This window comes from Aspergillus puulaauensis, chromosome 4, assembly GCF_016861865.1.
Source record: "Aspergillus puulaauensis MK2 DNA, chromosome 4, nearly complete sequence".
Lineage (NCBI taxonomy): Eukaryota > Fungi > Ascomycota > Eurotiomycetes > Eurotiales > Aspergillaceae > Aspergillus > Aspergillus puulaauensis.
In genome coordinates, this window is record NC_054860.1 from 3,983,345 (window position 1) to 4,011,093 (window position 27,749).

The 27,749-nt window shown below is 50.5% G+C and overlaps 12 protein-coding genes across 12 annotated transcripts; 6 read left to right on the plus strand and 6 right to left on the minus strand.

Moving 5' to 3' along the window:
• Positions 1-68: 68 nt before the first annotated feature.
• On the minus strand, positions 69-1,139 carry APUU_41549A (carbon-nitrogen hydrolase family protein; the record flags this gene model as incomplete). Its single annotated transcript, XM_041704744.1, has 4 exons — positions 69-397; positions 473-891; positions 958-1,046; positions 1,095-1,139. 4 exons carry the CDS (start codon positions 1,137-1,139, stop codon positions 69-71), a joined length of 882 nt encoding a protein of 293 aa, XP_041557299.1.
• A 153-nt stretch (positions 1,140-1,292) lies between these two features.
• On the plus strand, positions 1,293-2,665 carry APUU_41550S (alpha/beta hydrolase; the record flags this gene model as incomplete). Its single annotated transcript, XM_041704745.1, has 3 exons — positions 1,293-1,511; positions 1,561-1,699; positions 1,752-2,665. The coding sequence occupies 3 exons, from the start codon at positions 1,293-1,295 to the stop codon at positions 2,663-2,665; spliced, it is 1,272 nt and encodes a 423-aa protein (XP_041557300.1).
• A 455-nt stretch (positions 2,666-3,120) lies between these two features.
• APUU_41551A (uncharacterized protein) lies at positions 3,121-3,786 on the minus strand (the record flags this gene model as incomplete). The annotated part of the gene is made up of 2 exons (XM_041704746.1): positions 3,121-3,234; positions 3,343-3,786. 2 exons carry the CDS (start codon positions 3,784-3,786, stop codon positions 3,121-3,123), a joined length of 558 nt encoding a protein of 185 aa, XP_041557301.1.
• A 938-nt stretch (positions 3,787-4,724) lies between these two features.
• Positions 4,725-7,257, minus strand: VPS1 (dynamin-like GTPase vpsA; the record flags this gene model as incomplete). Its single annotated transcript, XM_041704747.1, has 8 exons — positions 4,725-4,893; positions 4,946-5,030; positions 5,088-5,352; positions 5,402-6,043; positions 6,094-6,835; positions 6,921-7,015; positions 7,096-7,165; positions 7,232-7,257. 8 exons carry the CDS (start codon positions 7,255-7,257, stop codon positions 4,725-4,727), a joined length of 2,094 nt encoding a protein of 697 aa, XP_041557302.1.
• Positions 7,258-7,725: 468 nt separating this feature from the next.
• Positions 7,726-10,099, minus strand: VMA1 (H(+)-transporting V1 sector ATPase subunit A; the record flags this gene model as incomplete). Its single annotated transcript, XM_041704748.1, has 5 exons — positions 7,726-7,782; positions 7,834-8,730; positions 8,790-9,457; positions 9,517-9,601; positions 9,701-10,099. 5 exons carry the CDS (start codon positions 10,097-10,099, stop codon positions 7,726-7,728), a joined length of 2,106 nt encoding a protein of 701 aa, XP_041557303.1.
• Positions 10,100-10,814: 715 nt separating this feature from the next.
• Positions 10,815-12,457, plus strand: APUU_41554S (oxygenase MpaB family protein; the record flags this gene model as incomplete). Its single annotated transcript, XM_041704749.1, has 4 exons — positions 10,815-11,285; positions 11,333-11,361; positions 11,414-12,140; positions 12,191-12,457. The coding sequence occupies 4 exons, from the start codon at positions 10,815-10,817 to the stop codon at positions 12,455-12,457; spliced, it is 1,494 nt and encodes a 497-aa protein (XP_041557304.1).
• Positions 12,458-12,770: 313 nt separating this feature from the next.
• Positions 12,771-14,347, plus strand: APUU_41555S (Auxin Efflux Carrier superfamily; the record flags this gene model as incomplete). Its single annotated transcript, XM_041704750.1, has 4 exons — positions 12,771-13,002; positions 13,079-13,958; positions 14,022-14,202; positions 14,252-14,347. The coding sequence occupies 4 exons, from the start codon at positions 12,771-12,773 to the stop codon at positions 14,345-14,347; spliced, it is 1,389 nt and encodes a 462-aa protein (XP_041557305.1).
• Positions 14,348-14,986: 639 nt separating this feature from the next.
• APUU_41556A (uncharacterized protein) lies at positions 14,987-15,295 on the minus strand (the record flags this gene model as incomplete). The annotated part of the gene is made up of 1 exon (XM_041704752.1): positions 14,987-15,295. One exon carries the CDS (start codon positions 15,293-15,295, stop codon positions 14,987-14,989), a length of 309 nt encoding a protein of 102 aa, XP_041557306.1.
• Positions 15,296-16,721: 1,426 nt separating this feature from the next.
• APUU_41557S (uncharacterized protein) lies at positions 16,722-18,823 on the plus strand (the record flags this gene model as incomplete). Its single annotated transcript, XM_041704753.1, has 6 exons — positions 16,722-17,311; positions 17,363-17,457; positions 17,512-17,915; positions 17,967-18,447; positions 18,507-18,654; positions 18,712-18,823. The coding sequence occupies 6 exons, from the start codon at positions 16,722-16,724 to the stop codon at positions 18,821-18,823; spliced, it is 1,830 nt and encodes a 609-aa protein (XP_041557307.1).
• A 1,269-nt stretch (positions 18,824-20,092) lies between these two features.
• FAL1 (ATP-dependent RNA helicase eIF4A) lies at positions 20,093-21,481 on the minus strand (the record flags this gene model as incomplete). Its single annotated transcript, XM_041704754.1, has 4 exons — positions 20,093-20,112; positions 20,197-21,090; positions 21,143-21,397; positions 21,451-21,481. The coding sequence occupies 4 exons, from the start codon at positions 21,479-21,481 to the stop codon at positions 20,093-20,095; spliced, it is 1,200 nt and encodes a 399-aa protein (XP_041557308.1).
• Positions 21,482-21,708: 227 nt separating this feature from the next.
• Positions 21,709-23,320, plus strand: APUU_41559S (SF3a splicing factor complex subunit PRP9; the record flags this gene model as incomplete). Its single annotated transcript, XM_041704755.1, has 3 exons — positions 21,709-21,798; positions 21,855-23,242; positions 23,296-23,320. The coding sequence occupies 3 exons, from the start codon at positions 21,709-21,711 to the stop codon at positions 23,318-23,320; spliced, it is 1,503 nt and encodes a 500-aa protein (XP_041557309.1).
• An 831-nt stretch (positions 23,321-24,151) lies between these two features.
• Positions 24,152-27,393, plus strand: APUU_41560S (ATP dependent DNA ligase domain protein; the record flags this gene model as incomplete). Its single annotated transcript, XM_041704756.1, has 2 exons — positions 24,152-25,302; positions 25,350-27,393. The coding sequence occupies 2 exons, from the start codon at positions 24,152-24,154 to the stop codon at positions 27,391-27,393; spliced, it is 3,195 nt and encodes a 1,064-aa protein (XP_041557310.1).
• Positions 27,394-27,749: the final 356 nt, after the last annotated feature.

Consider the following 27,749-nt stretch of genomic DNA (forward strand, 5'->3'; position numbering starts at 1 on the left):
TTTGGATACTTTTATCATGTACTTTTAGTTTGGTGTCCTTATGTAGTCCTAGAATACCACACAACTTTTCAGTCCTTTTTAGAATGCCGGTAGGAGTAATACCACTCTTCTCTCCCTAGGTCCATTCTGACCTTGTAGTTATCCTCCGCAATCTTCACCAGGTCCATATCCATATCAACGACCAGAACACCCTCCTCGTTCCCCATCTTCCCTACCGGTCCAACGATGGGGAGAACAACCCGCGACATACCCAGAGACTGCTCGACGCCCGCATAGTTTGCAAAGATGACAGCGCATGTGTTCTCGAAGCAGCGAGCTGTTAGTGTAGAGTCGAGGAAGAGCTCTTCCGAGTTGGGATTATGCTTCAAGGCCGTTGGCGAAGCGTCATAGCGGCCCCCTATCAAGCCCATTAGCCATACATAATCTTACCGGGCTAGAACTATGACGAACCCTGATTTCCAGGAGTACATACAATAAGTAGGAATAATAACCGTCTCCGCCCCAGCGGCAATCAACTCGCGAAAGGCCTCGGGAAACGCCATGTCCCAGCAGATGAGCAGCCCGACCTTCCCAATCGGGGTGTCGAAGACTTGATGCGCTTCCGACGTGGATGAAGTTAGGTAGGCCCGCTCGGGATGCCAGATGTTCTTCTTGCGGTACTGGCCGAGGATCTCGCCGGTGTTGGAGATGAAGTAGGCCGTGTTGTACAGGACGTAGCTATCTGGGTCCGCATCTCCGTCTGGGTGCGGGTGCTTCTCAACGATTGTCCCCGGGACGAGGCAGATGTTGAGCTCCTTGGCGAGAGCTTGGTAGGCTTTGAGGTACTGGGCCGTTTGAGAAGCTTGGACGGCGAAGAGGGGGTCTTCCGGTGCCCAGCCGAATAGATGGTACCTGGCAGCCAGTCAAGGTATGTTCCATTTCTACTTGTTGCGCTCCAATTGGGGGCGGGGTACATACTCAGGCAGCACGACCAACCCCGCGCCCTGTGCGGCGGCAGAGCGGATGTAGTCGCATGCTGTGGCGTGGTTTTGTTCCACAGCGAGGTTCTATAACAGAGGTTAGTCGATGCCAAGATTGCAGGGTCGGGGGCGGACCTTGATGGACCACTGGACAACCGCGACGCGATGGGTTGGCGGCATGCTGAGATGAGTTGAGCGATGAATAGAGAGAGAGCCAAGAAGTCGTCAGGGGCGGGAATTGAATGCGCTCTCGGTTAACGGCGGGGAACAAAACACTGCGGAGAACACTGCGGAGCTCGGTCCGAGTAGACACTCCCTCCACATCAACGGACCATGTTGACTGCGCGGTTATTCAGGAGATCCATGTCGCACTTCCGTGTTGTCGAGCATACAGTCCGCTGTCAGAGTGTCCGAGAGCGTCTGGGTGCTGTCAAGCCGGGCCATGAGAACCAGCTGAGACTCGCTGTGAAGCAGTATATCCCCATTGACAATCCAACTCCCGGAGATGGCGATGTCACGCTCATTGGAGCCCATGCAAATGGATTCCCAAAGGTACCTTCACCTAGTTAAGCCTGTTGCTTCTCGTTCTAACGAATAGCAGGAGCTGTATGAACCCTTGTGGGACGACATATACGAACGACTATCAAGTCACAACCGCCGAATCCGATCCATCTGGATCGCAGACGTCGCCCAGCAAGGCCAAAGCGGCATCCTCAATGAATCAATTCTTGGGAACGACCGTATGTTCTATTCTTATTCCCATCAAGCAGCCGACCATCTAACACCTCCCAGCCGACTGGCACGACCATTCCCGCGACCTGCTTTCCCTGATAAACCAATTCCAAGACCAAATCCCCCAGCCTGTAGTCGGCATCGGGCATAGCATGGGCGGGATGCAACTAGCCCACCTCTCCCTAATGCACCCATCGCTATTCAGCGCCCTCGTCCTGCTAGACCCGGTAATCCAGCGCGAGAACCCAGGTCTCAAATTCGCCCAAGCATCCACATACCGCCGCGAGATCTGGCCATCCCGCGAACAAGCCATCCAGAAATTCAAATCAAGCCCATTCTACCAAGCCTGGGATCCTAGGGTATTTGAGAAATGGACGCAGTATGGGCTTCGCAATCTCCCGACACCGCTTTACCCTAGTACAGACGGCGAACCGGGACCGGAGGCTGTGACGTTAACGACAACAAAGGCCCAGGAGCTGTATTTTTACATGCGCCCCTCGTATGTTGATGCCAGGTCTGGTCTTCCGCGTGGATTCCCGGAACATGAAATGCATCCTGATGATATTGACCCTTCTACACCCTTTTATCGCCCTGAGCCGGCGCAGTTGCTGCGCAGGTTGCCGGAGATTAAACCCGACGTGCTGTATCTCTTCGGCGACAAGTCTGACCTCTCCTCGCCGGCTGCGCGAAGAGCGAAAGTGGAGACAACCGGCAGCGGCGTTGGTGGGAGTGGTGGTGTGGCGAAGGGCTCTGTGGAGGAGGTTGTCCTCCCGTGCGGCCATCTGGTTCCGATGGAGCTTGTGAGGGAGAGTGCAGATGCCAGTGCGGACTTCATTCATTCTAGAGTGTTAGAGTGGGAGTCGAAGGTGAAGGGGTTTCATGAGGCTTGGGGGAGGATTCCGCATCCAGAGCGGGTTAAGGTTGATGGGCAGTGGGAGAAACATATTGGTGTTTCTAGGAAGCCTAAACTTTGATGTTTGAGACCAATAGAATAGATAGTATATATAGATCTGCTTATAAACATATACTAACCCTGGTGGCTATAAGTTACTGCTTACTAGGCACTAAACTGTTCCATGGGACTATCCTTGACCATGTCCCCTGCCAGACTTACCGAGTTGCTTTTGAGGAGTAATAGATCCAATGTTACATAGTTACCTGCAATACTGCATGGCGGATAAAATTAGACTACAAAGTATGCCGGGTCATCATTCATGAGTTATAAAATTGTAGACACATTGCATCATAAATCATTAAGGTTCCAATCCGCCCACGCCCCGTCCCATAAAACTCCTCATCCCAAATGAACCAGAAACGAAACGACAGTCAAGTAAAGAAGCAAAAGTGTAAACAAGAGTCTCAGTCGCAATCGACCACTCCAAATGCGAAACCGCTACCAAGCCAGATATGCCATCCCAGAGTGTCCAGTCTAGTCCCAGCCGAACCCAAGCACCCCCCGTACCACCCTTAATGCATCCCATGGACTTCTATTGGCGCGGTCCGAATGCAGTCGTATGTGTTTAACGGCTGAGAACTGATTGTCCTGGTGGGGGAATTTGTTGGTTAGCCTTAAAATGCCCGGAGTCTCATGAGGCGCTGACCTGACAAAGACAGGATAAGGGGGAGATGGTCATTTGGAAGTTGTACTTACAGGAACACAAGCCCTGGTCACAGTATTCCTGCCAGCAGGAGTATGGCCGGGGTTCTCAGTTCCAGCGTAACCAGAGCTGTTGACAATAACAAATCCATCCCGTTCTTCATCTTCAACATGGGTTACCTCCGCAGCTTTCTTCTTGTTCTTGTTCTTGTTCCTGTTCTTCCTGTTCTTCTTCCGACTCTTCCCACCTTTAGACCTGGACACAGGAGACTCAGAGTCGGCCGCGTAGTCAAACTGAAAGAGCATGTCCATGGTGAAGTCCTCATCAGGACTCATATCGGTGTAAGAAACGACCTTGCCGGCGAGACCGAGACGATGCCTAATTTCGGCCTTTCTGGCTATTTCGCGACGGGCGGCACGCCGTTTGGCTAAAGCCGCCGCAGTGGGTACATGCATCTCGTCGATGCTGATGGGATAGGATGTTGCGTTGAGGGACATGGTTGATGGTAGGACGGGGCTTCAGAGTCAGGTTTGTGTTTGGAGAGAGACGTTAAGGTGCCGACTAAGGTGGGCTAGATGCTTGAATCTAGATAGAAAGTAGAGAGAGACTGAAGAGGTGTAAATGAAGATTTCTCTGCTGTGTTTTTCTGGAGAGAAGATAGTATAACAAAACAACATTCAACACTGAGAGTGAAGAAGAAACAATACCACTAATAAACATGCGCAGGTATACTGCAGCTGTTGACCAGACATCCTCTAATCATTGTGCTGCTACAGACAACCTGCGCATATTTAAATTCTGGATAAAAGCCTCCCTCACCCATCCTCTTGATAATATGAAATCAGACAATTGTATTATGCAAAAGTGCACGGCCATTGGGTCCTCCTGCATGTCTTCCCGGCACTAACAAACGCTTATTTGCGCAAAAAGGGACAACTTCACGCTAACTTCTTTTGTGCTTGTTTAGCAGGTGGGGCCATGTGATGAGACCTCGATCATGTGATCCAGGCAGCTGAGGCGGTCAGATGATTGGATTCTGCCGGGGGAACGCCTCGAGGCCTGACTGCTTTGCTACCGTCCTTGGGGACTAGGCTAATGCCACATATGTGCACGCAAGACAACAATATTTTAGACTATTGGTAAGACTTTTATACTGCAAGGCTACTTCATACCGTACTAGTACACGCACAAATCCACGGTCTTATTCTAGCGCAAGCATCATCATTAGGCGATACAAATTCGTGAGAAAGATCCAGACCCGACATCAGAAAGAAATGCAGCCGTAGCAACCCTTTGCTCATATCAGGAAAACTATAAACATAAGGCATGGGTCCCTTGAACAAAAGAAAGCGTCGAATCTTCCCCACCAAAACCAAGACGTAGAAGGAAATGAAAGACGAACGAAGTGGGAATCACAAGTCGCGTTCTACTGCAATCACTGCACCTGGCTGACAATCTCACTCGCGCGGCCGAGGCTCTCCACCATTTGCTGGCACTCCTTCCGCCGCCGGATGGTGTAATCGCTCTCCTTCAGCAGGTCGTCTAGTTCGGAGTTACGGTACATGTTCTCAAGCAGCTCTCGCTGCATTCCTTCCTTGGAGAATCTAGGGGCGCGGTCAGCGGGTTGTAGCGTCAAATGGACAGGACTATACATACTGCACGAGAGTGTACATGACAGCTTTCGGGACCATATCAATCATCGTACGCTTAACGATGTTGTAGTAGGAGGTAATGAGGAGCTCTGCATCACATGTTAGTCGCAATTGCTCCTGTATAGGTCGTAGATAACAAAACTTACTAATAACTTCCACCTCGGTGCTTTCACGCTCAGACAAGGCAGCAGAGGCCTTGAGGTTTGGCGGGGGAGCCTCCATAGCCGCCATCTTCTTCTTGTTCTTCGACGCCCAGAAGCTGCCAAAGAATCCAGTGCTACTGGTGTCCGCACCGGCAGGAGTGGGTTCAACGGAGGGGCTGTTTGCGCGGGGAGGCAGAGGCTTGCCTGTCTTCGGGTCCACTTGAGTCGGCTTACTAGCAGCATGGCGATCGTTTACAATGGCCATTGCCTGTAGCTGTTAGTTGATTTCTTAAAGTCAGTGGGATTCCGTAACTTACCCGGTGTCCGTTGAGGAAGTCGGGGTGAGCAGTGTTGATGTAAGTCGACTCCATGGCAATGAGATCGCGGACGAGCTTATTCGTCGGCTCCATGGCCTTCTTGAAGAACGCAATCACAACTGCATGGAATTTTTCCTTCAACATCGGGTAACGCCGGAACAGTTGCTTGTTCAGAAGCTGTCCGAGAATACGGACAAGCTCGTCGTAAACCAAGGAGATACACTTCAGACTCGGGTCTTCGAGGCGCGAAATCTGTTGCTTCACAATGAGTTCGAAAGCTGTAGTACCGATGAAGAGTGCAGGCGATGAGCCAGACGAGTTGAACAGGATGGTCCGAATATCAATGTCCTTCACTTGGTCGAAAGGGTCTACTGCCTTCACACCGTTGGCGTAGAGCTCATGGAACACAAAACTGATACGGGCACCACCTGAAAGTTCGATGCTGGAAAGCTCCTGGTTGTTACCCTCCAGGACTGTCCGGTACTCGTTGCTGAATTCTGTAATGATATTAAGAATGATGTTGGCGCTATTGCCGAGCATGGAGTCGCCAAGCTGTGACAATTCAGACGAGTACTTCTGCAGGGACGAGGAAATCCTGGACTTAATATCCGGGAGCGTTTGCTTGATGTGCATCATAAGGATCTACTAGAGTTAGCACAAGCGCTTGACACCTGTCAACCGGCAAAACTCACCAAGTTCAGCTTTCTGGCCAGGTATGGGGTTCCGCAGTACGAAGCCTTGTTCCGGTACGCCTTGTGGTTTTCGAAGAAGTTCTTCTCGCTCTCTAGCGCATATGCGATAGGTCGCTTGTTCTCAATATCGCGCTGTCCACGGTTAACCACAGGAACGTAACCCAGGCGCAGAGGGATAATCCTGCCAGCAAGAATATCCACCACATCTGTGCCCTCGTCCATGAGATCGACCTTGGACAGCACACCGATTGTGCGCTGACCCTCCGGATCCACCTCACGTGCGAGCTTCAACCCGTCGGAGTTGGCAAGATCCTGGTTCGCGGCCGTCACAGCTAGGATGATGGCGTTGGGCTTGCTGATGTACTTCAAAACCATGTCGCGGATTTGCTTCTCAATGTCCTTTGGCTGGTCACCGACGGGCACCTTGGTCAAACCGGGCAGATCCACAAGTGTCAGGGTGAGGACGTTGGGGGAGTAGATTCGCAGGTTGATGGGCGCGGCAGAGATTCCGGCATTGCGACCGACCTTGGTCTCGGTTTCACGGACAATCTCCTCACGGATCTTGTTGAAGTCGTGGAACTTCTGGCCTGGAATGTGCAGGAACTCGCCATACTCGTCGACGTTCGCCTCCTTATCCGTCGTCTCGAGCTTCTCCTCCTTCACGCCGTTCGCTTGCGGGGGTTTGTTGATGAGTTGCAGAATGAGGGGACGTCGAGTAACAATTCCAGAACCACGAGGGAGGCTAGGTAAGGGGGAGGGAAACGACCATGTTAGCGACGCGCGGCCCCAGCATCCGATGTTGCGAAGAGGGAAGGGAAACCACTTACAAATCCCGGCCGACGATGTTCTCTAAGACGGAACTCTTTCCACTCGACTGCGAACCGACAACTGCGATTTGGGGCAAATCGATGGGGTTTTGGACCTGGCGGCGAGTCAACAAGCGGTGACAGGAGGTGAGGGGCGCTGGAAAGGAGATCGAGCTGGAGGATTGGTAGCACTTACCCCTACGGTCGAGAAAACATCCTGGAGTTTGTTGACCAGCGAAATCAAGCTGGGGTCATTGACGTTTATCCTGTTGTCGCAGCGCAATCGGTCAGCCAAGTTCAGGGTTCAAGCACGAGGGGCGAGGGTCACGCACGAGTAGCCAGTCGTTGGGCTTGCCATGGCTGGCAACAATAGGGTACAACAACGTTCGCTTCGGAGTAAATAAGCACAGAGAAAAAGAAGAAATTATTGGGATATATAGAGGAAGCAAAGGTGGGTGATTGTGGTGGAAAGTAAAGAGAAGCGGGATGGCAAGCGGCCAAGTTTCCAGTCGGCGGTCGAGATTCCCAAGAGGCAGCAACAAAGCCAAGTCCGGCTTTGGGCAGAGGCGGGTGCGTGTCATTTGCCACTCCGGTTGTGCATGTAACTTGTGCCACCCGAAACAATTCTGGCACCTAGGCGGGTCTTCACTGTTCACTAGTAATATCTACACATATACGCAATTAGGCAGCTCTACTAAGTAGTCAGTACTCGGAGAATTCTAGTGTAGTATTCACAAAAACAAAATAGCTACAGAAAGCTGCTATATGCTACAAGCTCTCAAATCATATGGACGAAAAACAAAAAAGGCGTGTACGTTTCATTGATCTACTCATCCGACACAGAAGCAAACCGCTCCGACATGGTTTGCAGAACCTTCTCGTACTGTTGAAAGTTAGCATGGGTTCACAAATCAAAAACCAGAAGAGTCCTTACCTTGGAAGACACGTCCGCCTCGTCCTCTGGAATCTCGAACTTCATTTGCCGCAGGGAGGTTTGGATGTCGGTAGTCGCATCGCGGACCTTGGGCCAATTCTGGCCTTGGGCGATCGCCTTCTGTGCTTCGTCGTGGTAGCCCATGAATGCCTTCATCATGTATTCTGTCTTCCAGAGAGGGCAGAACTGGTCGTAGTCACTGTATCCGTTTTGTTGCAGGAAGTCATCCTTCACCATCGCGGCGACATCCAATGTGATTTTGTCGGAGTCACCAAGCGCAGCCTTTCCGACCAGCTGCACGACTTGGTCAAGATCCTCAGACTTTGTCAGAAGCTCTTGGACCTGTCTACGCAGGCGAGGGAACTCGGGGTGGTGCTTTTCATAGTAGGTGTCCAGGACCGTCGTGTACTTGCTGTAAGAGATACCTGTGTTGATCGAAGGAAAGTGCTTGCGCTGCGCCAGTTTCTTGTCCAAACCCCAGAACACTTGGACAATACTCATCGTACTAGTAGTGACAGGGTCTGAGAAATCTCCACCGGGAGGACTAACGGCGGCGACAATGCTGACACTGCCATCTCGCTCGGGGCTTCCGAGAGCGATCGTCTTACCGGCACGTTCGTAGAACGAAGCAAGCTTGGCACCGAGATAGGCGGGGAAACCTTGGTCAGCTGGCATCTCTCCAAGACGACCGGAAAGTTCACGAAGAGCCTCAGCCCATCGGGAACTGGAGTCTGCCATCATAGCAACGTTCTTTCCCTGGTCACGGAAGTATTCCGCAATGGTTATACCAGTGTAAATGGAAGCTTCACGAGCAGCGACAGGCATGTTGGAGGTGTTAGCGATCAAGCAGGTACGTTTCATGATAGGCTCTTTGCGGCCATCGATCGTAATGCTGAGCTACAGGGGAAGGGCACGTTAGCCTTGGGAAACACTCCACAACGGTTTCGCAAACATACCTCGGGGAAATCCATCAACACTTCAGCCATCTCGTTCCCACGCTCACCACAACCGACATAGACAATGACATCACTGTTGGAGAATTTGGACACACTTTGTGAGATGACAGTCTTACCACATCCGAAAGCGCCAGGAATGCAGACGGTACCACCCAACACACTGGGGAAGAGAGAGTCCAGCACACGCTGGCCGACAACGAACGGCTCATCGGCGGACTTCTTCTCGTTGACCGGTCGGGGCACACGGACGGGCCAGGTGTGCATCATACCGTGTGTCGACTTGACGCCATTGAACTCAATCTCCAGTAATTGTTCCTCAACAGTGTAGCTACCGGCTTCCGCTATCCGAGTGATGGTACCCTTGGCACGGGGAGGGAGTAGGATTTTGTGGTCGTTCAACAAACTGTTCTCGAGAACTGTACCCCAGATATCACCACCTGTAATGTGGTCGCCGACCTTGTACTTTCCGGGCGTGAAATCCCATTTCTTCTTGCGATCCAGCGCGTTGACCTTGATACCACGGGGAATGTAGATGCTGCCTGATTCGTCGGAGATAGCTCGCAGGGGTCGCTGAATACCGTCGTAGATCGTTTCCATCAAACCGGGGCCGAGCTCGACAGAAAGAGGCTTGCCAGTTCGCCAGACGGGGTCACCGACCGTCAATCCAGCTAGCAAGCGAAGAAAGGTTAGAACATTGAGTATTCCAGCTAAGGCGGGGTCGCAGTACCTGTTTCCTCGTAGACCTGAATGGTGGCCTTATCCGCATCGATACGAATAACCTCTCCGACTAGCTTATCATGACCGACTTGACACTAGAAGCCCACCGTAGCGAGTAAGTAAGACGACCGACAACATTGGATACTTGCTGCGAGAGACAGAGCTCGTCGAACAGGTAGCTCGGGAGCACTCACCAGCTCGTACATAGCACAACCGATCATGTTCTCAGCCACCACGACGGGACCGGAGATGGAGAAGACAGCACCAGCGTTAACATCCTCAGAGCTCGAAGAGCCCTTTCCAGAGGGGGCCATGGTGTGAGGAGCCGGCGTTTGGATGGGGGACGAGGACGAAAGGAGGGGCTGCGGGATGGGGGTGCTTTTGGTGCTGGTGCTTGAGCTGGTGCTGTCGCTGGAGGACAACGGAGTGGGCGAAACGGGGAGCGGTGGCAGGTCGGCCGGTCTGGGCGGTGATGCCGGACTCTCCTGCTGCGATCGGGGGGAGCTCTGCTCAACTACACCACCACCACGGTTGGCGATCAGATCCAGCAATGACGGACGAGACTTCAGTCGACGCACGCCCAATCCCAACATTCGCTTCTAGAATTAGCCGTGCTCGACGGGTCATCTGCATGAGACGGGGGTGTGTTGTTTAGGGGGGGGTTGCTTAGTTAGCCTCAGGCGCTGAGTAAGTTTCCGCTGATGCTAACGATCTGACATTGGCATTGGCATTGGATCATCCAGAAGACATCTCAGGTTCATAGCTGTCGATAAATACGCTGGAGCTCATCCGAAATCTCCAGGAGACTGTAACACTTTGTCGCACACGGTTCCACTGTTTTGCACTGATAATGCTCCGCTGCCGGGCAGCATCACTGGCTACATCAAGTGAATAAGTGACAGGCAAGATCTACATGCAGCTTAATATTTGCAGATTTGGCCATTACGTATCTTAGTTTTATATGTATACTCCGATCTCTTTCAGACACGACTATTGGAGCACGGAATCATGAGTCGTTCTGCAGTGTCATGGGCCCTCCACCAAACTTCCCCGCCATGAGTCCATCCAACAAAACCGTTGCTGGTTCCCCGCATTTGCATTCTTCCTAGTCCTCTACTATGCACCAGACGATGGTGGTTCACATGCTCCCAGACACCTTGCTAACCGTAAATGGCCTTCCTCGATCCGTGGATTCGAGCCCGCTTCTCGGCTCTTTGCCTCTCCAGGAATGGACTCACCTCCACATGGGAAACGCCATCAAAGGATGTTAGCGACTGATCAGCCTTGCGGAAGACACAAGCTAATCATATGGTTTGTTGCACGGAACAGAATGGTATATTATACAGCCTGTTGCCCGCGGGCATTCAACTGCTTTTATCCTTCCTATTCGCCCTATACTGCAGCCGTAAGAGCCAAACCAAGATGGCCCCTCCGGACGTCCACACGCATTGGGATATCTCGTTCAAATGGACAGAACTCCATCAGACAGCAGAACAGCTGCGTCCAATGACTTTCACGTATGACAAACTCGCGGATGATTGTGTCGCAAAGCTCAATGAGCTCTCGCCTCCGGAGAAGTACCGCCCAAAGGCTGGCGAACCACCAACTAAGGCACCCAAGCGGGACTTGCTTGCTCTGTTGGAGAAGCATGCAAAGGATGACCCCAAACTTGGAGAGCTATGGACGGAAATCAACACGGTCCCTGATTGGGTCGACTGGGATCAAATCAAAAGAGGACAGGAAGTGTTTTTCCGCTACGGGATGCCAATAATGAACGTGGTAAGTACAATCGCCGAAAAATAAAGAGCCATGCTGACGTCTTGTAGCTTAGCTTCCAAAGCCTATTAGGCGGAATGTGAGTGTTCTCCTGCCGGTTTGGTGTCGTGCATACTAACCAGCTCGAATAGGGGCGCCAATCGTATTGTTGAAACTCTGGCCCGGACCGGAGGGTTCTCTGCAGATGTAGTTCGACGAAGATTATTGGAGACTCTTCAGCATATCCTTCAGGTGTCTCTTTCTTTGGACTCCATGAAGCCCGGTGGTGCTGGCCATCAGTCCTCGGTTAGAGTGAGGCTCCTGCATTCCTCTGTCCGATCTCGGATTCTCAGCCTCGTCAAAGAGAAGCCGGAATATTATGATATCGAGAAATTCGGTGTCCCGATTAGTGACCTCGATTGCATTGGGACAATCAACACATTCTCAACCAGCGTGGTCTGGATGGGTCTCCCCCGACAGGGTATCTACCCCACAGAGAACGAAATCGAGGATTACTTAGCCCTCTGGAGGCTGGTTGCATACTACATGGGCACCCCAACCGACTTTCTCGCGGACAAACCCACCGCCAAGGCATTTATGGAGTCAATCCTGGAATTTGAGGTCGACCCTAAGCCCATCGGACAAGTCCTTGCTAAGAATATTGTCATCGGACTTGAGAATACTGCGCCCACCTTTGCCTCGAAGGAGTTCATGGAGGCCATGGCCAGACATCTCAACGGCAACAAACTCTCTGATCGCCTCGATATCCCCAAAACAAGTCTCTACTACCAGACACTCATATACGGCTACTGCTATCTTGTCATGGTAATAGCATACTCAAATCGGGTGTTCCCACTATTCGACAAGGCGTGGATCGCGGTTCGTCTTCCTCTTGTTCCCTACCTCTTCTAGCATTGACAGATGTACAGGTCCGACGAAAGATGTATTACTCGATAATAACAGACAAGGAGCACGGCCTCGGAGGTGAAACTATCTTTGACTTCAAGTACGTCCCTTGGTTCACACGGACGACGAAGCTAGGGACTCGCAAAAATAGCAAAGGGTCCAAGGCCGGCATCGAGACGCTGGCCCAGCTGGGCGTCCTTGCTGTATGTACTTCGGCTGCAACAGCGGTATACGGGGCCATGGCAGGTGCACGTCTGTTGGGTCAACAAAAGCTGCTGCGTGCGTGGTGATGTTTCTATGTAGATACTGGATTACGTAGCCCAACCCTGCATCATACAGTTAGTTCAAACAATAACAAGTTTTGTCACGGACAGTTAAATACCACCAGGAACAAATCTTCCCTTGGCTGAAGTCACAGCAAGATCCAACTTGAAATATGAAGAAATCGGTGTGGATCTAGACCTCCCCATCGCCATGATGACGACATGGAATATCAACACCAACCAGCAGCTTCACTCTTTTAAAACCCAGCTCGCGTGCCCTGTTTCCAAAACAATAAACCGCATATGCAAAAAATCAAAATTAAATAATAAACCATCCACCATGCCCCAGGGTAGCCTCGTCGTCTCCTTCCTGGGCGCACTACAAGCCTGCGTCTCCGTGCTCCTAACCCTATCTTACGGCGTCGCGGCTCGCAAATTCGGCCTCATCCAACGCAGCTCGATCCACGATGTTTCGGGGCTGGGTGTGAAAGTCCTCCTACCGGCCCTGATTCTCGTCCATCTAGGCGAGCAGTTGCAGCTGGATAATGCGTTGAATTACGTTCCTGTTTTGGGTGCGCCCTTCCCTTCCTTCCTACCCTACCTCCAGCTAGAGGTAATATATTAGTAACTAACATTATGTATGGATAGTCTGGTCAATAGCCTACACAACCCTCTCAATCGTTCTCGCGCGACTAGCCTCAAAACTCCTCAGACTCCCGGCGTGGGTTACGCCCGCGTGTGCATTCAACAACACCACGTCTCTCCCGCTGCTCCTGCTGGAGTCGTTGAAGAGTGTCGGTAGTTTGAATATGATTATCCGGGACGGCGACTCGGTTTCTGAGGCGATTGCGCGCGCGCAGAGCTATTTCTTGCTTTGTGGTGTTATTTCCAAGACGATTGGGTATGCGGTTGGGCCGGCGATGTTGAAGGGTGGGGATGGAGCTGGGGACGGCGACGACGATGCTGACGATAGGAATAGGGATGGGGATGTAGAGGATAGACAGAATGGATTTGGAAACGAAAATGGGAATGGGAACAATGACAGCGGCACCAACCACGCAGATGAGGAAGTGCCGCTCCTGCATGGCCGGGCCCAGAATCAAAAGTACTCTAGCTTGGGCTGCTTCTCTACAAGAATGAAGCGCCGGGCTAGGGATGCGGTATACAACTTGCCGAAACGCCTGAAGCAGAGTGTGCTCGCGCCGTTTGATACCCCGATGGCTGATGTCGCTATCATCTGTACGCTTGTTGGTGCAGTGTTGGGGCTAGTTCCGCAGCTGCATAGGGCGTTCTTCAATACGTACGAAGAGGGAGGCATATTTAATGCTTGGTTGACGTCGAGCATTAAGAATATCGGGAAACTGTTTACGACGCTGCAGATTTTCATTGTCGGGTGTGAGCTTGGGGCTAGTTTTGAGAAGATGAGCAGCAGTAATGGTGATGATGGTGCTGGGAGTACGAGATCGAGTAACCCTGGCGTCAAAGCGATTCTGACTATCTTTTTGATCCGGCTTGTTATTTGGCCTGCGTGCGTGTTCTCCTTGGCTTATTGCTGCTGTGATGGTGATGGTTGCTGATTATATCGCTACAGACTCGGTATCTCGATCATCTACGGCCTCGCGAGGAACACGTCTGTACTGCGATCCGACCCCGTTCTCTGGTTCAGCATGATGCTCATGCCAGCTGGGCCGCCGGCGTTGGTGATTCAAGGGCTCGCTGAGTTGGCCAAGGCGTCTGAGAGACAGAAGATGACGATCGCGAAGACGTTGACGGTACGTGTCGCTCCAGCGGTAGTCACTTGAAAAGTGCTTACATTTGCAGGTCATGTATATGCTCTCGCCGTGCATTTCGTTTACCATTACAGGGGCGTTGAAGGCGTCGCAGGCTGCGCTGGACGGGCAGAGTACGGCGCGATAATTACAGTACTAGATATCGCAGAAGGTTTAATTGGATATAGACAAATTCAATTCATTATGGATTTTCACAAATTACATATCCAGGAGAATGTCCAGAATCACGTTGAGCGAGAACTCAGCGCAAGTGTCGTCCCCGTCTGCCGGGCACATATTGAGGAAGCGGTTTACTTCTGTTCATTGTCGTGCAGGTTAGCGTCTGAAACATGCCCTGCCCGCATACCAGTTCCACGGGTCCAAAAAGGCAAAGGTGATACATACTCCGCATTCCTTGCATTGGCAGTTCTGACCGCAAGTGCACGAGTTAGGACCAGAGCAGTTGCAAGTGTTGCCGGATCCACAGCCACAGCCACCCATTTTGGTAGATTAAGAGTTAAGAAGTGTTGAGTTGGACTTGAGAAAGAGTTATTGGTAGTAGATGTTTGCAGAGTCACTTATGGTCTAGAATCCGGATGGGATGGGTCGCCTTTATACGGACTGCGGGGAGGCGATGTGGGGAAGAGAGGGATCATAATGAGGTCAGGAGGGTGCTTTGTCCCACGGATGCGGTGGTGGCTGGCTGCTCAGGCAAGGCCGTTGATTGGGAAGTCAAGATGGGCTTATTGGGCAGCCAGCAGGAGAAGGCCATTCTATGCGTTTGTAGTTAAGTCAGAGACTCTGGGCTGAGCATAAGAGAGCGGGAGACTGCGGAAGGCGGCCTGGAACAGAACTGTACCACAGTTGACAGCACTCGTGTTACGGCTCTGCAGTCATTACAGTAACCAAGCAAGTAAATCTGGGGTTCTCTGCCCATGTCGGGAATCCTCGGGCAAGCATCTTCATCAAGTACTAGGAGGCTGTGACAGGCCGACTTTCTGCCATATGATGTCTCTGCTGATGAACCTCCAGAACCAATAGTATTGGCGATACGGACAATCATTGATCTCTCCCCTTGAATACCCGCGGCAGCCATCAATAATAGCCTCTGATGGCGTCAGGATATCCTTGCGTCGGGTAGGATGACGCCCCAATCAGTCAGCTGGATCGCAGCCCCAATGCTCCAAAAACGTTCCTGGTTCAGAGCGCTGTAGATAACGGCGAAGAACAGCAGAAAACAGCAGAAACAGCTCTGATATGTCGTCTGCTGCGTTGTCCTGGGTCGGCTAGGTGGCCTGCTAGGTGGTCTGTTTTGTTGTCGAAGCTAAAGCTCATTCATGACCTGACAGGCTAGTCTTACTTTGGATACTGGAAAGGTTGAACCTTGAAAGGAATTAGGCACAATCTATACCCACCAGACGTCCTCGAGTGGATGACGCTGCTGGTTGGGATACGCGGGAGTTGTTAGGTTATATATTCCGGAGCTGTTTGGATAGGAACGCTTTGCTAGAAAATGCCGCAGAACCTGGATTTGTCAGGGTTCGCATGGAAACTCCCATTTTGCTTTGAACCAAATCGGTCCAGTAGATTCCGGGCGATATCGTGCTCTGGAGGCCGTATTATCCAAGCAGCAGTGACGGTTGGGCCCACGGAGAAATAGTTAAGACATCGCCGAATGCTTCAACCTCATCTCATCTCTCCGTCGACCTACTCACCTCCGTCACCTTTCCCTCCAGATCGTTGCTCTTGCTCAACCTCACTTTCAAAATTAAAGCACAAGCTCTTAATTTCTTATTTCCCAGCTAAATCTCTCTCGTCTTCCTCGTTGTTTTATCGACTTGTAGAGCTTGGCGCCTTCCTCCAGCTCCTGTCAGGCCCGATAAGACCTCGCTCCACTTGATCTCAGGTCTCCCCTCGCACCTTTCGTCTCGCACTTATCGACGCCCCCTCGCCCTCGCCAGTCTTATCTGAACACCCTCAATACCCACTTCAGAGGTAAGGAATTGGAGGGCTCCTGATCCGGATCGAACTCAGGGACGGGTACTGAGCTTTCCAAGAGCATCAGGGACCCACCGCTGATATACGTCTGCTCTCCTGGTTCTGCTACAGAGCCAGGCGGAAAGGGCAGGCTTGGAATATTCGATCTGGCCGACATTCCTCCCCCTTACTCGCCCTCCTCCGCGGCCTCCGACCTCCCAAACCCTCCGACGATCCCATCCGAGCCCACGCCGTCTCGTCCGAGCGCCGATACCTCCGCCGACAGTATCCCAGCTACACCGCAGCAAGAAACTGTCTCCCGTCGCCGTCGTTCACGCCCGGCCGAGTATCTATCCTCTACCAACCGCCGCCGCCGCCGCAGTTCATCAAATCCGCCTAATTCGTCTGTCTCCGGAACTGGAGGCCGCGTGGGAGGTCATACGGCGGTAAACGAAGTCAGTTCACACCACGAACAAAACCAGATCCAGTCCGGTACCCCATCAGAGGGCTATCCTCCTTCATCCAAGCGCAGGCGCCTGGCAAATATGCGACCAGATGGAATATCGACTACGAATAACTATTCCCAGTTGGGCAAGGGAGGGGCGGCCTCGCCTGCTCAGAAGGCTGCCCTCACTCGCACTCTGAACGGGCAGTCGTCACATTCTAGTTCGAATGGAGACTCAAGGACGGACGATTTCCAGAAATCTTCAAAAACATCGAAATACTTCAATCATGACCGAGAAGAAGTGACGAGGATTCTCATTCAGAGTCTCTATGAACTTGGTTATAGTGGTTCGGCGGCTTTGCTGAGCTCGGAAAGCGGCTACCAACTAGAGAGCCCCGCGGTGGCTATCTTCAGGAATGCAATACTCGGAGGACGGTGGGCTGAGGCGGAGCGCATCTTGGTACAATCGTTTCAAGCGTCCGAGCAGGGACAAACCGAGGATGAAGCGACGAGCAAGGAAAAGTTGGCTCTGGTGGAGAATGCTGATAAGCGTGAAATGCTTTTCTATCTGCGGCAGCAAAAGTTCCTCGAACTGCTGGAAGAACGAGCTCTCGCAGGGGCGTTGATTGTTCTTCGACAGGAACTGACTCCTTTGGACTACGACATCGGACGCCTACACGCTCTGTCCAGGTGAGTATTAGTTGGAACTTCTATTATTTTTCATTGCTAATGAATGGCTAGTCTTCTCATGTGCCCTCCAGAACACCTTCATGATCAAGCCGGCTGGGATAGTTCCGTTGGCTTCTCCAGGGAGCGACTGCTGTCAGAACTGTCAAGTGAGTCTGCCTACCCCTATTATCAAAAACGACCCTCTCTAACCGCTAGAACAGAATTCATATCCCCGTCGGTCATGATCCCGGATAATCGACTGGCCACCTTGTTGGACCATGTTAAACAGAATCAGATCAACCATTGCCTATATCACAATACCGCACAATCGCCATCTCTCTATTCAGATCATATGTGCGACCGTAACGATTTCCCTCTTAGCGCGAAACGCGAGCTGAATCAACATTCTGATGAGGTCTGGCACTGTCAATTCTCTCATGATGGTACGAAATTAGTCACGGCAGGCCGGGACAAGAGTGTGATTATTTACGACACGAGTACATTCTCCGTTCTTTATAAGCTTTTGGGACACGAATCTGGGGTCGCTCATGCCGTTTGGAGCCCGGATGACAGCAAGTTAATCACCTGCTCGCAGGACAAGACAGCTCGCGTATGGAGCATGGAGGTGAGCTTTGATTTACCCTACCCGCACTGTTCAAGCTGACCATGGGAATAGACTGGGAGATGCCTCCTGACTATCAACCACCACCGACAACCGGTAACCGCGGCCGTCTGGGCCCCTGATGGGGAATCATTCGTAACTGCGTCTCTTGACAAGAGCTCCCAGTTGTGCCACTGGAGCATCCGCGGCCAGCCCCAGTACATGTGGCCCAACGGTTTTCGCGTTCAAGATTGTGCGTTAACACCTGATGGCCGACGCCTGATTGCTGTGGATGTGGAGAGTAAGATCCGCGTCTTCAATTTCCATACCCACGAGCAGGAATACAGCCTTCCACTTAAGAGCAAGGCGACGTCTGTTGCTGTCAGCAGCGATTCGCGCTACATGCTCGTAAACCTTACCATATGCGAGATTCAACTGATCGACATTGAAACTTCAGAGGTCCTCCGCTGTTTCCAAGGCCAAAAACAGAGCACCTATATTATTCGGAGTACATTTGGAGGAGCTGCCGAGAATTTCGTTGTCAGCGGCAGTGAAGGTAAGAAACACACCTTTTATTTTTTGAATTTCTAAATGCGGCTGCTAACTGCTAAATAGATTCTCGGATTTATGTATGGCATAAGGAGAATGGGTCACTTGTTGAGACACTCGAAGGACATATTGAGGGGTGTGTAAATGCGATCTCATGGAATCCTGCTGATCCCGGCATGTTTGCTTCCGCAGGAGATGACTGCTTGGTTAAAATGTGAGTACGATTCAATACCAAGTTGGATACGAACGTTCCATACTAACCTAATATCAGCTGGAGTCGAGAGCGCGATGTACATCCCAGCAGTACTCCGGGGAAACGCCGAGCGGTGACAGGGAACGGGTATGCTCGAACAAGCGCATTACGTTCAACATCAAGCTTCTGAATATGAGTTACTTTCCGGATCGTTCCACATAACCTTGGAGCAGATAATCATCTCCTGTCGCCTCAATACATCAGTCTCAACTGCTCTCCTTTTTCGAGAATTTTCCACATTCCTGCATATACACACGCTCCCAACTTTTCTATGTTTCATTCGATAAAGGTCGCAGGCGCCAGCGTTTTGGTATCACAGATTGTCACCTATTTTGCATTCGTTCAAGGGCGTTGAACCTCCCACTTTGGCATTTCCATTTCATGGGTGCTGCATATCCATACAATTCCTTTTTCTTTTTCTTGTCAAATCCATACACGAACTGTCTGGTACTTATTCATTCATATTGTCTACTTATGGGCTTTTGGTGGGCCGGGCGGTTCAATACTTAAATCCGAGGAGTCCGTTGGGTTGGGTGTAGTGTGGAAATTTGGGCTGTCCATTCCTTGACTCGTTTCGTTTCTTTCACATTTCGTTGGTTGTCTACTCTACACACATGCTGCTTCCCGTTTAACAATCACGTTATGGGCTTCTAGACGGACCCTTGATAAAGGGTCAACAACGCTATATAATGAATACGACGTATTTATTGACCATTATTGGTGTGCAGAAAATTGATGTAGCTGCATTGTTGTGTTCTACGGATAGGCACTGGAGACTTGAGCCAACTGCATGATTCCTATTTGGACGGGACTCCCTAAACACTACTACAATTGGATTTGGACATACGCCTCCAGAAAACCAAGGAAAAAAGAAAGTATCAAATAAATGACGTCAACTAGTAGTCAATCCCTCCTACATAATGAGCAGGAAGGTACATTTAAATTGATTGAAGTAACTGGCCCCGAAGCTATCCGTACTATGACATTCCTTAACTGAAACAGACTACTAAATGGGGTTGAAATACGAGTAACTATAGGACAGAATAGACGGTTTTAGCACCCTTTCCTCACGACTGGTCTGGGAAAGGCGATATGAATAACAAGAGAGACTCACCAATTTGGTTATTTTCCCGTTTCCTCCACTCTGCGCTGTGATTGCCTTGCCCTGCCTTGCTCGCCTTTGTTCCTGGATGTGCCTAGCTAGAGAGGGATGTCGCGATTTGACCGTGACCTCTCTTTGGACTAAGTCTGAGGCTTTTACTTTGGATGCGAAAGTGTAAGATGCTTTTTGGAGATTGCGATCATTAGAGAATGAAGTTCATAAGAACATTTTGAACGTGACGAAGATAGAGGTATAATATGACCGAGATAGAAGTGCGAAGATAGGTAAGTAGGAAGTTTAGGAAAGAAGATCGGCAACTGTGTGATTGTTAGCTAGGTCTGTGGCCGTGCAATCTAGGAAAAAGAGGAGGATTAGATTGGACTGAGCTGGACTGGACTCACCATTCATGGGCATCTCGTCAATCTGGGTGGAGTAGTATAACTCGATGTCGCGCAGGATGCGCACGTCATCGCTTGTGACGAAGTTAATTGCAACACCTTTCCGGCCGAATCGTCCGCTACGGCCGATGCGGTGAATGTAGTTTTCACGGTTGGTGGGAAGGTCATAGTTAATGACAAGCGAGACTTGCTGGACATCGATACCACGGGCCCAGACATCAGTAGAGATGAGAACTCGTGAATTTCCTTGACGGAAATCTTGCATAATGCTGTCACGTTCCTTCTGGGGCATCTCTCCGTGCATGCTTGAAACTGTGAAGTTGGCTTCACGCATCTTGTCTGTGAGCCAGTCAACCTTTCGGCGAGTATTGCAGAAGATGACGGCTTGTGTGATAGTCAAGGTATCGTAAAGGTCGCACAGGGTGTCGAACTTCCACTCTTCCTTCTCGACTGCGATGAAATATTGCTTGATTCCCTCCAATGTCAATTCGTCACGCTTGACTAGGACGCGGACGGGGTCTGTCATAAATTTGGTTGTCATGTCGAGCACGTCGTAAGGAAGGGTAGCAGAGACAACAACCACTTGAGTAGCGGGAGGGAGATAACGGTAGACATCGTAAATCTGCTCACGGAATCCCCGGTTGAGGAGCTCATCGGCTTCATCGAGAACGAGCATCTTGATGTGTCTTGTGCGCAGGTGGCGTCTCCGAATCATATCCGCGACACGACCGGGTGTTCCTGAGACGACATGCTGACCGTAGTCGAGCTTCCGGATGTCTTCTCCGATGTTTGTACCTCCAATACAAGCGTGGCACTGAACGTTCATGTAGTCGCCGAGGGCCATGATAACGGACTGGATCTGGGTCGCAAGTTCACGGGTGGGGGAGAGGACGAGGGCTGTAAGAAATCAGCATATAATCAACAATGGTAATGTTCGCCCCCAACATACCTTGGGTCTCGCGAACAACGGTATCGATAACTTGAAGAGCACTGATCGAGAATGTCGCAGTTTTACCAGTACCAGACTGCGCTTGGGCGATCGTGTCGCGACCCTTGCAAATCTGGACAATTGCACGCGACTGCACCGCTGAGGGGGACTCATAGCCATACGCATAAACGCCACGGAGAAGGCTTTCCTTCAAGTGCATGTCCTCGAAGGTGGGAGCAACGGTGACCTCCCTGGAGGTGTTAAACTCCATTTTGTCTAAATTTGCGCCGTAAGCATTTGCGCTTCCAGTGGATTTCCAGGAAACATACCATCGGCGCGTCTGTCAATTCCGTCTGCCATTTTGATTTAATCGACGCAGCGTATTCAAATAATCAACGCAGGGGTCTGGTTCTTCGAAAAGGAACTTGAAATCCGGCGCGATGAAATCGACGGCCACCGCCCAGGTCACGTGAGCGGTCTCGCCGCAGAGCTCGCTCGTGAATGGTGAATGTCTCCGACGACGCTCTGTTGGTTGACACTGTTAAGAGTCACGTCGTCTGATCTGAGTTGTCAACTATTTTTGCAGAATGGTGCTCGAAGACCAGCGGTTCATCCACGAAGATCTGGAGAGATTGGAGCAAGCAATAGCGGACCGCATCGCTGAAGATCCTCGTAATGTGAGTCGTCCTAGTTTTTTTTTTGCTTCATCGGCCATCACTAATTGATGTCGCAGATACGTGAACGTTTATCGCGCGACCATGAGGTGGCCGATTTCCTGAATCGCATAGATGAGCAGTCAAAGAGGTTACTCGACATCTACAACAATGCCGACGGAGAACGCGAGAAGGAGATCCAGGCCATCTCCACCGGCGACCAGTTCGAAGAGTTCTACAAGCGACTAGACGAGATCAAAGATTTTCACAAGCGGTATCCCAATGAGCCGATCGAAAACCTCGAACGGGCGTACAAACGCCGCCAACCTGGAGAGGGCGAGCCGACAGGGATGGAGGTTGATACAATGTTTACAGGTGAAGAAGGATATGGGCAGTTCCTTGATCTCACGAGACTACATGACGAATACCTGAACTTGCCCGGCATCAAAAGAATATCCTATATACAGTACCTTGATGTATTCGACGCTTTCACACCGCCACAAATGCCCATCAAACGAAACAGCAAACTCTCCGACAAATACTTCCAATACGTAGGGGAGCTTGCAAATTACCTCGAAGAATTTATCAAGAAGGCCAGACCGCTGCAGGATCTAAGCAAGATTTTCGCTAGCTTCGATGATGACTTCGAGAAACAATGGGCCGCGAATCAAGTTCCTGGGTGGACAGAAGAGAACAACAGCACGCAGGGCCCAAAAACCGAAGGTTCAGGTGAGGGTACCTGGTGCCCCGATTGTGAGAAGGAATTCAAGAATGAGAACGTGTACAAAAACCACTTGACAGGCAAAAAGCACATCCGAGCTGCCGAGGCTCGTAAGGCTGCAGGTGAATCAGGCGATGCACCTGCACCACCTGCCAATGGCGGAACTTCAGGGGCTCACCGTCTAAAGGAACGAGCAGTGGCGGAGCGTGAACACCGTGTTCGTTCGCTAGCAAGAGTACTTATCAACGAGCGTCAAGCGACAAAGGCCAATGTTGAGCGAAGACAGGGCATGACGGAGCGAGAGCGCCAAATGGAGCTAGAAGCAATGCTGGCAGAACCTGAAGATTTTGGAGAGCAAGGAAATGAGTCTGATGAGGAAGGAGAAGACCGCGTTTACAATCCCCTCAAGCTTCCACTTGCTTGGGATGGGAAGCCGATTCCGTACTGGCTCTATAAACTACACGGCTTGGGCGTGGAGTATTCCTGCGAGATATGCGGTAACTACGTGTATATGGGCCGCCGCGCATTCGACAAGCACTTCTCCGAGGCGCTACATATCTTCGGTTTGAAATGTCTCGGCATCACGTCAAACACTAACCTCTTCCGCGAAATTACTAAGATAGACGATGCTATTCGGCTCTGGGAAAAGCTGGAGCAGGGCCGCAAGAAGGACAGAGACCTTAAAGATAATGTGGTACAGATGGAGGATGCAGAGGGCAATGTGATGCCGGAAAGGATATATCTCGAGTACGTTCTACCCCGGTCTTTACGTGTCAAATCTATGCTAACAACATCACCAGTCTCCAGAAGCAGGGTATCCTTTGAGGTGGATATTTCAAGGTTCAAATGTGCAGTCTTTTACTTCATGGCCAAAATACGGCGTTGGCAGGTATCATTTCATAGTTTATACCATCGGGTTGTTAAATAAAGGGGGAAATTGAGTGTTGAGCACATGCTGTGCCTTGTATTCTACCGAGGAATATTACACGATAATCAGATTAGGACATTGAAACGATCAACTTTTTGCCCTTAAATTTAGACAAACCGCCCATAGTGATCCCAGGTATCGCTGCCCTAGCCCATAACAGTCTGTCTGTTGCTGGGTCAGGGTCTTGGAACAGGTGAATCTGTTGCGCAATGCTATATTCTTTACTGGCAAGTACTGTCGAGAGTCAGAGTCCTTTGCGTGGTATATAGGGCTTTACAGGTTGTGAAAACGGAAAATTAGTATATGATATTGTGGTATAAGTATTCTGATATGTATAGCGCACTCGTACATATATGATTGTCATAGTATCGGCTATGCGATAGCATCACTGGCAACAGTCCTCACTTAGACTACTCTTAGGGAATATATATTGGCAAAGGACTTAAATCTTATAGAAGATAATAAATTAAGAAAGTAGTTGATCAAGTAATACTCAACTCTTTATGCCATCTGTCACGTGCTGTCGTGAACCGTGGACGCGCTGCGGGACGTTCCTCGGACTTTCCTCGCGTCGTCTTTCTCCCCTTTCCACGCACCAAAGGAATTGCAACCTGAAGTCCAAAACTGCGTGAAATGTGCATATCTGAGCTGGCTACATCCAATGATAGCTACGCGACTCTGCAAGCATCGCGCGTCAAGAGACATCCAAGGCACCATCGGTACTATACATGGGTTTCAAGTTCACCTACCTATGCAATCTGCTCTCGTCTCTCGAGGACAACAGGGTCCTGAAAGCAACGACCCAGGCGCGGAGTCGAAACCCAGATGTTCGGGTTGTGTCCGAGTGGTTTGCTCGCCATGGCAAACGGCTCCGTGAATCCGATACCAATCAGCTAGCTTTGCTTTCATGCATGTTCCCGGAGAAGCGAACGGATCGAGTATACTGGCTACAGGATACCAATCTGGCGAGGGTTATTGGCCGTTGTTTGCTCCTTGGATCTTCCCGGCGCGAGGAGCTTGAAAAATGGCGCACATCCGGCGGAGCAGACCTCGGTCAATGCGTGGAGGATGTGATGCGTCAGGCAGAGAACCATATCAGGGCTGACCAAGAAGTCACTGTGGAGGACATTGATGAGGCACTGAACCTAATCGCATCCCGATGTCGGTTCTCCGGTCCGAAAGTTCGAAGACAGCGCTCAGCTATTGACGTTGAGGAGACGCTCTCCCCTCTTTACCGTCGTCTTAGCAGCAGGGATGCCAAATGGTTGACTCGAATGATACTTAAAAGTCATTTCTCTTCTATTATACCAGAGAGGCTGACCTTGAAGAATTTTCATTTTCTGCTACCTCATTTACTACTATTTCAGAATTCGTTCGAGGCTGCCGTCGGGTTGCTGTCCTCTCAGCCAATCTCTCATTTCCCGCACCAGCCTGAGCCTGGACTCGCAAAGGACCTTGGCAAAATAGCCTTATATCATCTCAGTCCAGAGATCGGCATCAAAATTGGACGGCCGGATTACTACAAGGCACGGAGCGTCAGACATTGTTGCAATATGGTTGGACAGCGAAGAATGAGTGTTGAGAGGAAGTATGATGGCGAATATTGCCAGGTACATATCGATTTCTCGAAGCATCCAAGTTCGATCCAAATCTTCTCTAAGAGCGGTAAAGATTCTACCGTAGACAGGGCGGGCGTCCATCAAGCGGTCAGGGAGTCCTTGAGAATGGGCAAGGAAGGCTGTAGATTCAAACGCCGTTGCATCTTAGAAGGTGAGCTGCTTGTTTGGAGCGACAAGCATCAGAAAATTGAGCATTTTCATAAACTACGCAAATTCGTCTCGCGATCCGGTGCCTTCATTGGCACAGAAAGCGATTCTCTGTTAGTTGCACCTAAATAGTCCTGTGTGAACGTACTAACATAAATAGACCACAGCCGTATGAACACTTGATGATTGTCTTTTTTGACGTCCTACTCCTCGACGATGACATTTGTTTACGCAAACCACACCGAGAAAGACGCCTGCTGCTGAAGGACACGATAAAATTAATTCCCGGTCTTGCCGATATTGCTGAACAACGTATCATTGATTTCTCCCGCTCGGATGGTCACAGCAAACTTGAAGCTCTCTTCTCCATGGGAATTGCTGAGCGGTGGGAAGGCTTCGTTCTGAAAGGTTGCGAGGACTCATATTTCCCAATTCTAATTGATCCAGGAGATAACTGTGACGGCCGCTGGATCAAGCTCAAGAAGGATTACATTCCAGGATTGGGTGACACAATAGATCTGGCATTAATAGGTGCAGCATATAATTCCCGTGATGCTTCCACCCTCGGGTTAGGGAAGGAGGTGTCGTGGACGCACTTTTTTGTGGGCTGCCTTGATAACAAGGACTCTGTCCTGCAATCCAATGCCAAACCTAGGGTTCATGTTTTAGATGTGATCGATCACCATTGCATGAGCCAGCCAAATATGCGGATGCTGAACAATTTCGGCAAGTATAGCGCGCGGAGCGTAGACTCGGACCACGGTCTTGATATCGAACACGTACGGCCGGGCATGCCACGAATAGATATCGTGTTCAAGACACCGTTCGTGGTTGAGATGCTGGGGAGTGGATTTGAGAAGCCGTCTGGCGCTCGGTATTATACCCTACGTTTCCCGAGGATTTTGAAAATTCACTCAGATCGTTCAATCGAAGATACTGCCTCATTTCGAGAGTTGCAGCTTCTAGCTGAAGCTGCGGTATCAGCTCCCGCAGAGGATGTCCTAGAGCAAGAGGCAGAGTGGGCCAAGCGCGTCAAAATGAGCACGTCTAGGCCAGGTTACCTTCAAGACCGATCACAAAGTTTATCCACTGAACCCTCCCCGATCTTATCCAGGATGGGCCCCATTACGGCGATTGAATCTGAGCAAGCTGAACCCATATGCTGTTCCAGCCTGGAAGCCTTATATCAAGATGGCCCAACGAAACGAGTCTCTCCACAAACCGAAACCTTCGCAAAGACCATCCCTGTATACGTTGATACTCGTCCGACGTCAAGTTCGTCAGCCGGGTCACCGGGACCTACAGGGGACGTATTAGCGAGCAACGAGAACATATCTCAAGGAAATGCTAGAAAACGGAAAGCAGTATCACCAGCATTGGAACAACATACCAAGAGCATCTACCAAGGGTCAAAGAAGGATGATCAATCAATGGGTGATAACATTAACCCAACACTGGAGAACACGCCTGTCTCGGCATGTCTGGGAATGGCAAAAAAGGGTCGAATCAACGACACGAACGTTGGGGCTTCTGATAATACAGGTCAGGAGGTGTTTGGATCTGTTCAGTCTCCTCTCACTAGGATTCCTGTGTTCATCCATTCAGAAATTGTGCCCAAAGAGCAGTCAACTTTCAATACTTTCACAAACATCGCCCATACACTAGAAATATTTCTTCTCATGCTAAACCAAGGGGACCACGAATCTAATATGCAGCAACCAACCGTGACTGCTGCGTCCCAGCATCCTCTTTCGGGAATCGTATTCATAGACTATGGCCAATACCCCTTAGGCGAAACCCTGCTCCACCTCATCAAACGCATCTCACAAGCCTTCGCCGTATCTCCATTCAACCACTACCCCCATCCCAAAGGGCGACTCTTTCTCCTCAATTCAACCTTCCTTCAGCTTGATGTTAACTGGAAGAGCAACAAGCTCTGTCTGCGCAAGGTCTGGGAGAAAATTAGTCGAGATTATTTCTACGCTTGTATAGCCTGGGACAAAGAAGCACGACATGGGGAACTAATCAACGAAGTTTCTAGTATTCTGCTGGATGATATCACTTCTCATGCTCATCGAGGTTCTCCCGGCACGATCTCAAGACGGAATGGGAAATATTCCCCCAAGTACAGGATATCATTTGATCGGAAGGAGCTCTTAGATCTTGGGGAATTTAGTTCCCTTGATCCTCTGGTTCGTGTTTAGGTGTATTTCTACACTAGCCATGTGAGTGTTGGCAGATAGTAAAGGCTAGGGATTAGGGGGAAAGGGCAAATTACGAGACAAGGTGGCCGGAACACTAAAGACAGTGTCTATTGTTAATAATAATATACCGCGTCAGAAGACTACGTAACCTGCAACGCAAACTGCTAGTATATAATACAAAATCGATCAAACCCACGATAACTTGAACATCAGCCATGGTATCAAGCACTACTTAATGCCCACCAACAAGACAACGCCGCGCTAGCCGATAATGCGTTGAAGGTGAAATCGAATAAAGATCAGAATCGGAGAACACAATTGAAGAAACCGGCCAAAACAAAATATACGGGAGTTAC